We start from the raw sequence: 12,333 nt of genomic DNA, 5'->3' as shown, positions 1-12,333 counted from the left end.
AGCTTTAATGTCATTCCCTCAAACAGCCCTTCTGAAACCTCGTAGTTCAAAGTTGTTGTTGCTGGGTGCTGTCGAGTCAATTCTGATTCATAACGACTCTATGTGACTGAGTAGAACTACCCCATAGGATTTTCTTGGCTGTACCCTTAATAGAAGCCGATTGCCAGACTTTTTTCCTTTCGGTTAGCAGGTGAGCACTTAACCATTGTGCCACCAGGGTTCCTTGGTTCAAAGTAGATTCTTCTATTATTCTATTAGTCTATTTTTTTCTTTATAATTTGTATTAAGTTTTCAATTGCATATTCATGTTTGTCATTATATATATGTATAATATTATTTATTTATTGCTAGATTATAAACTCAATAAGGGCAGAGACTGTGTTCATTTCTGTCAGATCCCTAAGCGTAGAACCTATCACAATGCCTAGCACATGGAATATACTTAATAAATTATTGTCAGATAAATGAGTAAATTAAGGAGTGAGTGTGCTCCTACTGTGTACCAGGTATTGTGCTAAATGCATAACTTTGGGGTGATAAACTTGTCTTAGAATCAGCATTTTCCCACCAACATTTACTTCTGGGAACAGACAGACAAAAAATTAATACAAGAGAATATTTTTATGTGTGAACAAGGTGGATGTGAGGAAATTTGTTTGTTGGGACAGGAGAGGGACTAAATAAGTAAAAGGAAAAGATGAAGAGCAGGTTTTATTTCCCACCAGTAAAATGAGGTACGCAAACTAAGTGATTTCCTAGAATTGTAGGATTCTGCTTCATAATTTTCCCCCAGACCTGCCCTACAAGTTGACAATTCCCCGAGATCTTTCTCCTTGAGTATGTCAGGAGCACACACTACGTTTGAGTGGTGGAAATAAGCATCCTGTTTGTACAGTGCGTGGGAGGGCTAGTGGTAGATTCTCTGCAGCCTCTGGTTAAACGCACTGTGAGGCCCCAGCTATGGAGACCCTAATCCTGCCACCCCACTGGCAGAGCGTCTCAGGTTGTCTACTGCTTGGTCCATTAAGTGCCCAGGGTTGTGAGAATAACTTGCTCTTGAAACAGACAAAAAACAACCAATAAAATAACTGACGAATAATCTTTATTAAATAACAAGCAAATAGTCTATGTAGATACAATCCCTTGTCTGCTGCACGTAAGGGCTTCCCTTTCTCCTGTGGAAGGTGACACCGTGTGACTAAAGTGCAAGTTAAGCAGCATGTTTGAATGCCCTGTAAGACGTGAAGACTCTTGGCAAGACACACAGTTCACACTCGTGTTCTCCCCATTACTGCGCGTGCAGGAGAAAACGAACCATTTCAGTTCACAAAGATATAGAGAGAAAATTATTAGCTTCGTTTAAAATGCCCGTGTGGTGCCTTCTAAGCATCTCTCCTAGCAATTAAACCAGCTGTTATTCTTTAAAATACGTGTCACTTTCTTTGCATTGGGGTCAAACTCAAACTGTGAAGATCCACTGAAGAAATAGAAAAACCCTGCAAATACAGACAAGGGAAATAGTAAGATAATACCCAAAACTCAGAATAATAGCTAACTAAAAACAGAAGGTGTTTATAGTTTTACTCTGTGCTAAGGACTATGCTAAGCAATTTACATGATTTTCTCATTTATCTCTGCAACATTCCTGTAAGAAAAGTATATCTAGCTCCATTTTACAGATGAGCAAGTTGAGGTTTCGACAGATTTAGATGTTGACCCAAAGTCATTAAGCAAGGAAAAGACGGAGGCAGCACTCAATGCCACAGCTTTGACATCAAAGACAGGTTCCTGTTATTAGGTTATTCACTTCCAAACAGATAAAATTCTCTGCTTGTTTGAAACTATGATCTCTTTATTTTCTTTCTTCCCTATACTACTCCTCCCCCACCTTTCCCAGCCTGAGGGGCACTTCTGGCCTAAGAGAAGCACAGCAATTCTTTCAAAAAGTCCAAGACCCTTGACTGCTCTGCTCAGATTACCTTTAATAAAGATCATCAGTCATCACCCCCTTGTCTTTGATTAGGAATACACACACACACACACACACACATAAAATTCTATTAAACCTGTGGCCATCGAGTCGATTCTGACACACAGCAATCCTATAGGACAGAGTAGAATTGTCCCATAGGGTTTCCGAGGAGTAGCTGGTGGACTCGAACTGGCAAACTTTTGGTTAGCAGCCAAGCTCTTAACCACTGCGACACCAGGGCTCCCTATACATATGTATGTATGTATGTATAGATAGACAGATAGACAGATAGATAGATAGACGGTTGTTTTTCTGAAACTTTGAGCACATGGAAAGGTAAATATTTACAACGGATCAGTCTGAACAGTGACTGACTACCCTGGGAAGACAGAGAAAGTCTCCCTGAGAACTAGCAGTGGTGATAGGATAGGACAAAAGAGAAAGCCAGTCAGCCATTATTAAACCCAGTTCACACTTGATGGGATTTCACATGGTATCTAAAAGATAATAGCTCTGGATGTGAAGAAGCAACATGGCATATATAAAATAGAGATTTGTGATAATTATCTTCAAAATTCAAAACAACCTATTATGTAAAATAGACATATAATTGGTACCAAAGCAGGTCAATTACAAATATGGGGGAGGGAGGCAGGAACCATTTTAAAAAATGTTATTTAAAAAAATTGTTTCAATTCTCCTCTTTCCTTTGATACCATAGATTGTTCAAGTTCCCCATTGCCGACAAAATAAGTATCTACTTACCAAATGCTTCAAAAACAGCATCAACCATTGGGTCAACCCCTGGAAAGTCGTCTGCTATTTGCCTGGGAAAGCCTGGCTCCAAGGACTGTCTTGTTTCATCAAAACTGCACAGAATGAAAGAAATACAACTCAACATTACCTGGAGGCTGTGTTATGCAAACTCATGAATCGTGTTAGGTTTAATGTGGAATTCTAGTAAACGTTCCAAGTAGTGCAAATAAATGTCAAACATGTACAACACTACAGAAATACATGACTTTGATCGTTCTGCAAACTTAGCTCTTAAAACCATATTTCTACTAGGATAAGAGGCAATAACCTGCTGTAGCAGATGCTGCTTGTTATCTTATTTCTTAAGCCTGTACAGAAAAAGACTTAACTTTCTGTCTGTCGTAAAGACATGAGGGCATAAGAAACACACTCACAAAAAGTGAATTGAATCATTCATCTAAAATACAAATTTCGCATCAAAATTAATTGGCCTAATAACATGTTTAGTATTTCTACCTCCTAGTTCGTTATGTAGTGTCTGGGGTCTTAAAAGCTTGCAAGCGGCCATCCAAAGCACAACAATTGGTCTCTATTCATCTGGAGCAACAGAGGAAGAGGGAGAGTCAGGAATAGGAGGAGGATATGGAATGTGCAGCTAATTGACTCCATAAACAACAGCCTCCTTTGACATGAGGCCAGAAGAAGTGAATGGTGCCTGGCTACCACTACTAAATATTTTGATCAAAGATTCTATAGAAGATTCTTTGATCAAAAGGAGGGAAATGCAGAACAGAATTTCAAATTATCATGGACTCCAGACTTCCTGGAGCCATGGAGGGTGAATGGACCCCTGAAGCTATCTTCCTGAGATGATCTTTAAACCTTAAACAAAAATATCCCCTGAAGTCTTCTTAAAACCAATCAGTAGTTTAGCTTAACTAGTAAAAATATCTGCCTGGAGCATGATCCTCTTTTAAGAACTGTCTATATGGGATCAAACTGATAACACCAACTTGAAAGATTAGATAGGAACCTTAGGGGACATTGAATTTATTTTAATGGGGGAGGAACAACTCAGAAAAGGAGGGTGAGAATAATTGCACAACTTGGAAGAATGTTAATCAATGTCACTAAATGGTACATGTAGAAACTGTTGAATTGGTGTATGTTTTGCCGTGCATATTCTCAACAACAACAACAACATACATAAAATTTAAAAAATAAATTTTAAAGTTTGAAATTTTAGAATTTCAAGTTTTCTACCACACTTGGCCTATATATATCTGCCCTTCCCACTTTGTACATCTCAGTTTCCTCTGGCAGCCTCCTAGAAAAAGGGATTGGGCTAAGAAGCAAAGCACAGTAAATGCATTTTTGGCCATTGGCAGGACTTGGGTTGGAATGCCCTGATGTCTCAGAGTTTGGGCAGATAACCCAGGAATCAGCCCCTCTGTGAGTCCTGGGCTCTATCCATGAAACTGGACTGCTATTGCTTGTCTTCCTCTTAACACAGGCAGCAATCACGAATGGATGAGTTCAAGGGAAAAACCCTTGAGAATCATATAGTAGGGTTGGGAAGACAAGACAAACACACAATGACACCATGTACAGACCTATAACACAATGGGAAAGGAATGCTAAATTGTTGCCTGGACACTCAGGGCTTGAAAGTTCAGAGTAAAAGGGCCCAGTGAGCTTGGAGTCCAGCAGGGAATGCTTCATGGAGGTGGTGAGACTTGAGGCAGGCCCTGAAGAATGGATGGGATTTGGGTTGGTGGAGGGGAGAAGAGGAGGCTCCAGACAGGAGGAGCTACAGCACAGGGGGGAAACTCCAGCTTATTGCGCCTGGGACTCAGAACAGGAGAGCTTGTTTGTTGATGATCAGTCAGAGGCACTGCTAGGTTTTAAAGTAAGCTTTTCGCCACAATTGTCTAAAGCCCTATCCTGACAAGAGGGAGGCCGAGGCTGAGGCAGGAGGGAATTTCTTGTCGAGAAAGAGACTATTTTCTCTGAGAGTCCACAAAAAGCATCCTGATTGCACGTTACCTCCAGTATTTGTCTTCTACAAAGAAGTATCTTTTCTTCTTTTGCTTGTCATAAACAGCTGCATCAATTTTGCTTATGGTTGGAGGAAAGCCCAGGGTGTGGATAGCTCTCGGATAACCTGCAAGTATGTCACTTCCTCTGATGGCCCAGAACTGATTCCCTGTTAAAAAAAAAAAAAGAAAGTTACCCTGAGATAATCTTTAAACCTTAAACTAAAAACATCCCCTGTTGATAATCAAACAATAGTTTAGCTTAATTAGTAAAGAATGTCTTCCTTGAGCATTGTGCGCTTTTTAAGATCTATGTGGGATCAAATTGACAACAGCAACTTGAAAGGTTAGGGAGGAAGCTTAGGGGGCAGCGAGTTCATGCTAATGGTGGAGGAACAACTCAGAAAAGGAGGGTGAGAATTATTACACAATTGAAGGATGTAATCAATGTCACTGAAGAGTACATGTAGAAATTGTTGAATTGGTATATGTTCTGTTCTGTATATTTTCAACAACAATAACAAAATAAATTATTAGAAGTAATAAGAATTTAGAGTCTCATTAAATTTTTAACAATTACATCACTTGGTTTTATAAATACATTTTAGCACATTTGATTATTGTGCTAAAGAGGAAGCCAAGATTTTAGATTAAGCCACCAGTTCATAGTGTTCATTTAACAAAAATGTGCAGATTGAATGAATGAACAAAGATAAAATGAAGAAATTTACAACTCTGGGCAATGCATCTTTCTGTGTTCCTTTTTGTCATCTGTAAAATATAAATAAAATAATTCCCGTCCTGATTATTCTTTATTACCTTAAGGAAATAAAGTAGTAAAAATTTGATACAGAAGAGAAAATTAAAGTCCTGTTCAATTTTCTTGTGAGAAGGTTTATTTCCCCAAGTTAAAGAAAATACTATACAATAATTACCTTTGAAAATGAAAACAGTATCCTTGCCAGTAACTTCTAATGCAGCATCCACTCCTGAAGGAAGAGATGGCCAAAATGAAGAGATCAAATGAAATCCAGTTTCGAGTGCCCTGAAGGATTTGCGCCAAAAATGTCTGAAATAATATAAAAAGAAATGTAAAGTCTTTCACCTATAATGTATTTTCCTCCCTGTTCTGCCTCACCTATTTTCCCTCATTCCCTCATCTTCCACGCTCCATAGCAGTCTGAGAAATCATGTGTATTGCCATAGAGCACATGTCTTTCTCTCTTCTTCAGAAGCCTGCAATGGGCTGCCTGGCATAGGGTTCCAGAATAATGTCTTGTACGAAAGGGAAGTTATTTTACAACGCAGATTAATTAGCCAATTGTAAGTTTTAAATACTTGCAATGCATACAAAACAGTGTGTTTAATACAGCATCATTTACATTTTTTCAGAAAGATAGGCAGATGTGTGTGTGTGCTGTATAAGTATATTCTTATATATGCATAGAATAATTGTGGGTAGGTATATGAGAGTCCTTTACTATGGATGAATCTTGGAAGAAATGGAGAACCGAGAGTCAATAATATGAAGGAGATTTGCTTTGAACTTTTTTCTCCTTTATGCAGTTCGAATGTTTTATCATGTATATGTTTACCCAGCACTAAGTAAACGACTTGATTAAATGTAGTATGTACCCTGGCGTCATTTCTAAAGGGGGTACGGATAAAAATCCTTATACTAAAGACCTACTTGTGCCTTTTGAAAAGTAACTGTGACTTATCACATTTGGGAAACATTAGAGGACAAGTATCAAATCATCCTGTCTGAGTTTTCAAAAAGTGAACTTGACAATTTCAGAAAGTGTAGAAAGGGTGGAATCAGATCTGAATGATTTCAAAGCTCAGAGGAAACATTTTTGTTTTAAATGTTTAAAATCTCTAAGACTTTCTATTTGTTCTCCTCTCTAAGCACTGTAGATCAAAATAATAGCTAGGAAAAATAGTGATCCAGTCTCACCTGCCTTTGAAGAACAGAATTTCTCCCCTGAGAGTGCCGACTGCATCGAAGGACAAGGCAGGGTCACACATGGCTGGTGTCTCAGGTGCTGGAGGGCTGGATTTTGTGGGCACCACGGGTTTATCAGAGGAGGCAGGGGGAGGTCCTAAAGGGAAGAGATGCAAGGATGCAAACCTTAGGAGAAATGTGATGCTCCATCAATTACTATGCTTTTTAAGCATTCTCAAGGTGCTTTGAGTTGAAACCTTATGTAGCATTTTCAGGTTTCCTTGCAAAGTTTGTAAAGTTTTCCTGCAGAGCTACAATGCCTAGTTTTCCAGCATCACTCACCATAGAGGGACTGAATGCCGTTCACATCATCTTGAGAAAGGCGGAATCGGGCCAGGTCTGTGTGTGGGTCGTAGACTGGGTACATCAAAGCTTCAGGGTTGGACGAGTGAAAGAGACCCAGGGAGTGGCCGAGTTCATGAGCAGCGACGAGGAATAAATTGGTCCCTGTTCGAGAAATCATAAACAACAATTATTTATTCTTTAAATAAATGTACATAACACAAGTCAGCTGTGTATCATATTTGTTTGGGCCTTTTATGCCTTGCATGTTGGTTAACTGATAGATTGAATACACACTTCATTGCGGAAGGAAAAAAAAGTTGCCATCGAGTCACCTCCAATTCATGATGACCCCATGTGTCAGCAGAACTATGCTCCACAGGGTTTTCAATGGCTGATTTTTTGGAAGTAGATCACCAGGTCTTTCTTCCAAGGAGCCTCTGGGTGGACTTGAACCTCCAATCTCTTGGTTAGCAGCCAAGTACATTAACTCTTTGCACCACCCAGGCAAAGCCAAGTGTTTTTCAAGGCACATAATTGAACTCAATCTTTGAGACAGAGGTGTCTAGCTACATGCCTTAGTTATCTAGCGCTGCTATAACAGAAATACCACAAGTGGATAGTGTTAACAAATACAAATTTACTTCCTCACAGCTTAGGAGGCTAGAGGTCCAAATTCAGAATGCTGTCTCTAGGGGAAGGCTTTCTCTCTCTGCTGGCTCTGAAGGAAGGTCCTGGTCTCCTTCGAGCTTCTGTTCCTGAGCAATCTTCATGTGGCTTGGTACCACTCTTTCTCTATGTCTGCTCTGCTCACTTGTTTAATCTCTTTTATATCTCAAAAGAGATTGACTCAAGATATACACTACGCTAATCCTGCCTCATTAACATAACAAAGACAACCCATTCCTAAATGAGATTATAACCACAGGCATAGAGGCTAGGATTTACAACACATATTTTGGGGGGACACAATTCAATCCATAACACTACATTTAACTTCCTGCCCCACCCACTCTGCCATTTCCACCCACCACCAGCGTCAGAGCCTATTAACTTCACAAGAACCAGGTGTCTTTTCTTCTGTTCAGGAGTGTAATGGACCCAGTTGTTTAGAATATCAATAAATATTTCTTTTCATTTGTCAATGAAAATTTGAAAAGCTAAACACTGTTTCAATGTAGTAAAATTTGCCAGTTACAGTCTCAGTTGAATGAATCACAGTCGACTCATTTCAGTTCTGAAATTCATAGATAGCCATACTCCTGTTCTTTTCCATTGGAATACTGCCTGCATAATTTTTCTGCCTTATCATCATTATTTAATATACATTGAGTCAAACTGATTAATTATGATAGATGTCATAGGATTTGACCAATCTTATCTAGCGCATTTGTAAGAAAAGAGATTTTGGCCACACAGACACTGGCTGTATTCAGATATTTTTCTTCATATTAAATTAAAAAAAAAACCATAATCTAGAAATTGGAAGGCATTGGGTAATTACGATTGACATAAGTAACATAACAAGTAAGTATACTTTTGGAAATATTATTTGTCTAACCCATGACCCTAGGAAAGTTCTTACTTGAGACATTGCAGGAAGAGGTTAACTAAATCAAACCAAGAATTTTATCCAGTACTAACCTCACATTTGTACTCTCTACAGAAATTCTGGTTGCATTTTCATTATAAAGCCCAACCAAATCCTAGAAGCAGTATTATTTGTTTCAGCTAATTGTTTGAAACTTTGGAAGCAATTCCTCAAAGTATATAGCTTTGAACCAAGAAACATTCTTCTACCTAAACAGTTTGGACATTGTATTGTTTTTTAAATTATTTCCTTCAGAACAAGTTCATGAAAACTCTCCTTAACCTTGCAGCAGGAAAATGTTGATATAGCCAGAATAATCTAAAAGAGAACCTCAATGTCTATAAGTTGATTCTGATTTCTGTTTTGAAGAAGAAAGAAGTAAATGGGAGAAAATATATAAACACTATTGAGGGCATATTTTATGGTCAGTGTACATTTAATGCAATACACTATTCCTCGGATATCTGAAATGTGATATAATGAGAATTTGGTCTTAATAATAATGGACTGAAGATCCCACAAGATCCACAGTTATCAAAGAAACACTCGATTATCTTTCTTACATTGTGCTTACCAAAACAGGAAATAAACTTTTAAACATCTGGAAAAGTTTTCAACATTGGTTAAAACAAAAATATATTCTGCTACCCACTGGAAAATCTTGAACATCCTATTTCTTGAGTATTCTTGGATACTAAGAGTTTTCCAAATATAAAAAGAAATTCGCACCACAATCATTATGAGAGAGGTTTAACTCACCTGTTTTATCTTCTGTCCATTGCTCATCATCATCAAAATGAGCATCTCCATTAATCCCCGTCCCAGGCGCATAGGCATGTGCAAGAACTTTTCCAGGTCCATCAAAAGGGATAAAATCTCCATGTTCTAAAAGGGAAGATGTTTGTTTTTTTTTAAAAAAAAAAAAAGGAAAGATAGGTAATTAGTATCTCTTTTCAGCCTTTTCAGGTAAAACAACACCAGGTAAAGGAATAATACATCTCGTGTTTTTTGTTTGGTTGGTTGTTTTTACCTCTAACTGCAAAAGAGATCATTATGTCAGCCTCTCCTTCATTAATCCTGGAGAATGTGAGAGGAGTAACCTTCTCCCACACTTTCAGAGCTTTCTCAATCACAGCATCAACAGCAACTCTTGACAGATCCAGTGTATAATTCACAATTCTGTAAAAGAAAAATAGACGATAACATTTTCTCTTGTGACAGTAACTTACAAAGTTTTAATCTTATGTGAAAACCTTTTCAGACCCATTACCTGTAAGTAAGGTGAGTTTTCCTCCACTTTGGCGAGCCAGGAAAGGTAGTGAATTGACTGACGTCAGGGACTCCACATCTGGGCTTGTGCATCACTTCTATGGTGTTGGAGTCCAGCTTCCCCGTCACCTCCAACCCAAGGAACTTCTGCATTTCTTGGATTTTTTTAACAACAGGGCTGCTGTCCTTTCTTCTCACAAGGTGTTTCTCATCTTTTGCAAGGTTGTAGTAGTTTTCTAGGTATTGCTAATGGAATAATTGGGTCTTAGGTTATTCTTGTGATTTTTATCTGTTTATAATAATTTTTACAGTTAATCAGATTTCTTAATGTATTTGAAGTATTCCTCTAGTTTGCTGAAATTAAAATAAACAACATGTTTGCTTAATTCTTAAAGCCTCCTCCTTATCTTTGCTTTGTCTTTGTAAGTAAATACTTCTGCAGATTAGTTTGCTACCAAAGCAATGAGAGTGAAGTGAGAAATTGAAATAATATCTGGTTCACTTAAAGAAGAAAAACAAAACAGACCTCTTTTGGCATAACTGTATATTTTAGGTAAAAGTATTCAATTTCCTCAGTTTTCCACTTTATACTGCTCACAAGGATGTGGCTTAAGCAAAAAGTCGGTCAAATGCCTTTGTCTAAATAAGACATGAGCCATATAAATATTTAGTTAAAGTTACATTGAATCAAAATATCTAAAGAAGTTCCAAAACAAAACACACTTCATTACGTGCCACTTGTTCTTTATGTGGGTCAAGTCCCAATGCCACTGCTACTATGGTGTTGTGTGATCTCAAGAAAAAACCTAACATTTCTGGTCCTTTGTTTCTTCCTGCATAAAAAGAGGAGCCTGAATGATGTAATACTGAGACTTTTCCACATCTAATACTACACAACTTTCTGTCCCTGAACTATTTCTACACAGTAAGGTCAAATCATTCTAATAAGAATGGAAGGCAGAAAGCATTTCCCTACTTGTCCCTACCAGTGGGTGCAATGGCTACCTCCATTAATTACCTGAACAAGATCCAAGTCCTTATTCTTTGCTGTTCCTTCCAGAGGGTAAGCCGAGCAAGCCGCCACACATAGAAGCACAAGGATTGGAAGACTCTTCATTTCCACTGACTTTACTCAGCTCTACTTGGAGATAACTCTTCACACTCTACCTCTTTCTAGGTCCTTGCTCTGGAGCCCAACTTTTATAGGATGACAGTATTTGTTTGGAACACCCACAGCTTGACTCATGATTTCTTTCATCCAAATGGCAATGGTCCAGTAGGACCATTTCCAAAAATTCCAAACTGAAAGTAGGGTGGTACAACCTACTTTACTAATTTCTCTCAATCTTTCCAATTTTACGAAGCAAAACAGTGATTAATCTCCAGGAATTGCTTCCTGTTTTGGTAAAGGAAAAAACTGGGCATTTTTTTGTTTTAAAAAACTTTGGGAAAAAAACAGACTGGAATTTACTAGACAAGTCATGCCTATGTGTTTCTGAGGAGAAGCAGGCTGACTTAGCAAAAGTTAGAGTTGTGCAGAACTTTCAAATGCAGTTATATTTTAAGAAAAATGTATTTTAGAATAAAATGTAATATAATAAGATGTAAAGAAATGAAATGCTGTACACATGTAGCTATGGTCTGTATCTAGAAGAAAATTGGAAAGGAGAATTTATTTTTTGAGTCTTGGCTTCGAAGTACCAGTTGCCGAAGAGTCACTTCCAACTCATGGAACCCCCATGTGTTGCACAGTAGAACTGTGCTCTATAGGGTTCTCATGCCTGAAACCTTTTGGAAGCAGATTGCCAGGACTTTCTCCCCAGACGCCTCTGGGTGAGTTCCAATTGTCAACATTTACAGCCTTGCACTTAATCTTTTGTACAACCCAGAGAAATACTTACTATTAATTTCTGGTTGGATCTGCTAGTCCTTGAGGAAGAAAAGTTCAGGGACAGGATAGAATAGAGAGAGTCTGTGAAAAAGAAGGAAGTGTATCTATTCTCTCATGGTTGGTTTTAATTCTATACCCAATTTATTAAGGGTACAAAATAGTTGCTCCATAAATACTTGCAGAATTAACATAAATTACATCACTCACTGGACTGAAATCCTCTTCTGTCTTTATCTTCTACACTTTTCTTCTACACTTCTAGCTGTGAACAGTAGGAAAAAAAAATTGGTCGTTTTTAGCACAGAACTGAAAATGGCTTCCACAGAACAATCGTTGGTTATATGGCTAAATAGATACAAGAGATAGATAATAGCTGGTTTTATAAATCTAGTATCCCAGGGATCCAGGGACTTTTGATGAAACTTTTATTCAGCCTGATCCAAATTTGGATTCAAAATCTGGCTGTTGATCCAAGTAACATTCTATCTGATAACTTTTCATATCTGTCTTTCTATTTATCTTGCTTTTCCA

The 12,333-nt window shown here is 38.1% G+C and overlaps 1 protein-coding gene across 1 annotated transcript; it reads right to left on the bottom strand.

Moving 5' to 3' along the window:
* Positions 1–1,395: 1,395 nt before the first annotated feature.
* LOC101341271 (stromelysin-1) lies at positions 1,396–11,099 on the bottom strand. The gene is made up of 10 exons (XM_004385856.2): positions 10,930–11,099; positions 9,913–10,157; positions 9,673–9,821; positions 9,402–9,527; positions 7,052–7,216; positions 6,722–6,866; positions 5,700–5,833; positions 4,775–4,934; positions 2,738–2,841; positions 1,396–1,496 (listed from the first exon to the last, which is right to left on the bottom strand). The coding sequence occupies exons 1-10, from the start codon at positions 11,026–11,028 to the stop codon at positions 1,396–1,398; spliced, it is 1,428 nt and encodes a 475-aa protein (XP_004385913.1). The 5' UTR covers positions 11,029–11,099.
* Positions 11,100–12,333: the final 1,234 nt, after the last annotated feature.

The sequence above is a fragment of the Trichechus manatus genome, unplaced genomic scaffold (genome assembly GCF_000243295.1).
Source record: "Trichechus manatus latirostris isolate Lorelei unplaced genomic scaffold, TriManLat1.0 scaffold00148, whole genome shotgun sequence".
NCBI lineage: Eukaryota > Metazoa > Chordata > Mammalia > Sirenia > Trichechidae > Trichechus > Trichechus manatus.
Note: the sequence above shows the minus strand (reverse complement) of the source record. Positions and strands in the feature narration are given on the sequence as shown.

Bases quoted from the DNA above. Each gene is read 5' to 3' on its own strand.
- LOC101341271 (XM_004385856.2), bottom strand. From the start codon at position 11,028: ATGAAGAGTCTTCCAATCCTTGTGCTTCTATGTGTGGCGGCTTGCTCG. The intron at 10,158-10,929 runs GTAATTAATGGA...TTATTCCATTAG, and splicing joins AGGACTTGGATCTTGTTCAG to CAATACCTAGAAAACTACTA. The intron at 1,497-2,737 runs GTAAGTAGATAC...CTGTATTTGCAG, and splicing joins TGCTGTTTTTGAAGCATTTG to GGTTTTTCTATTTCTTCAGT.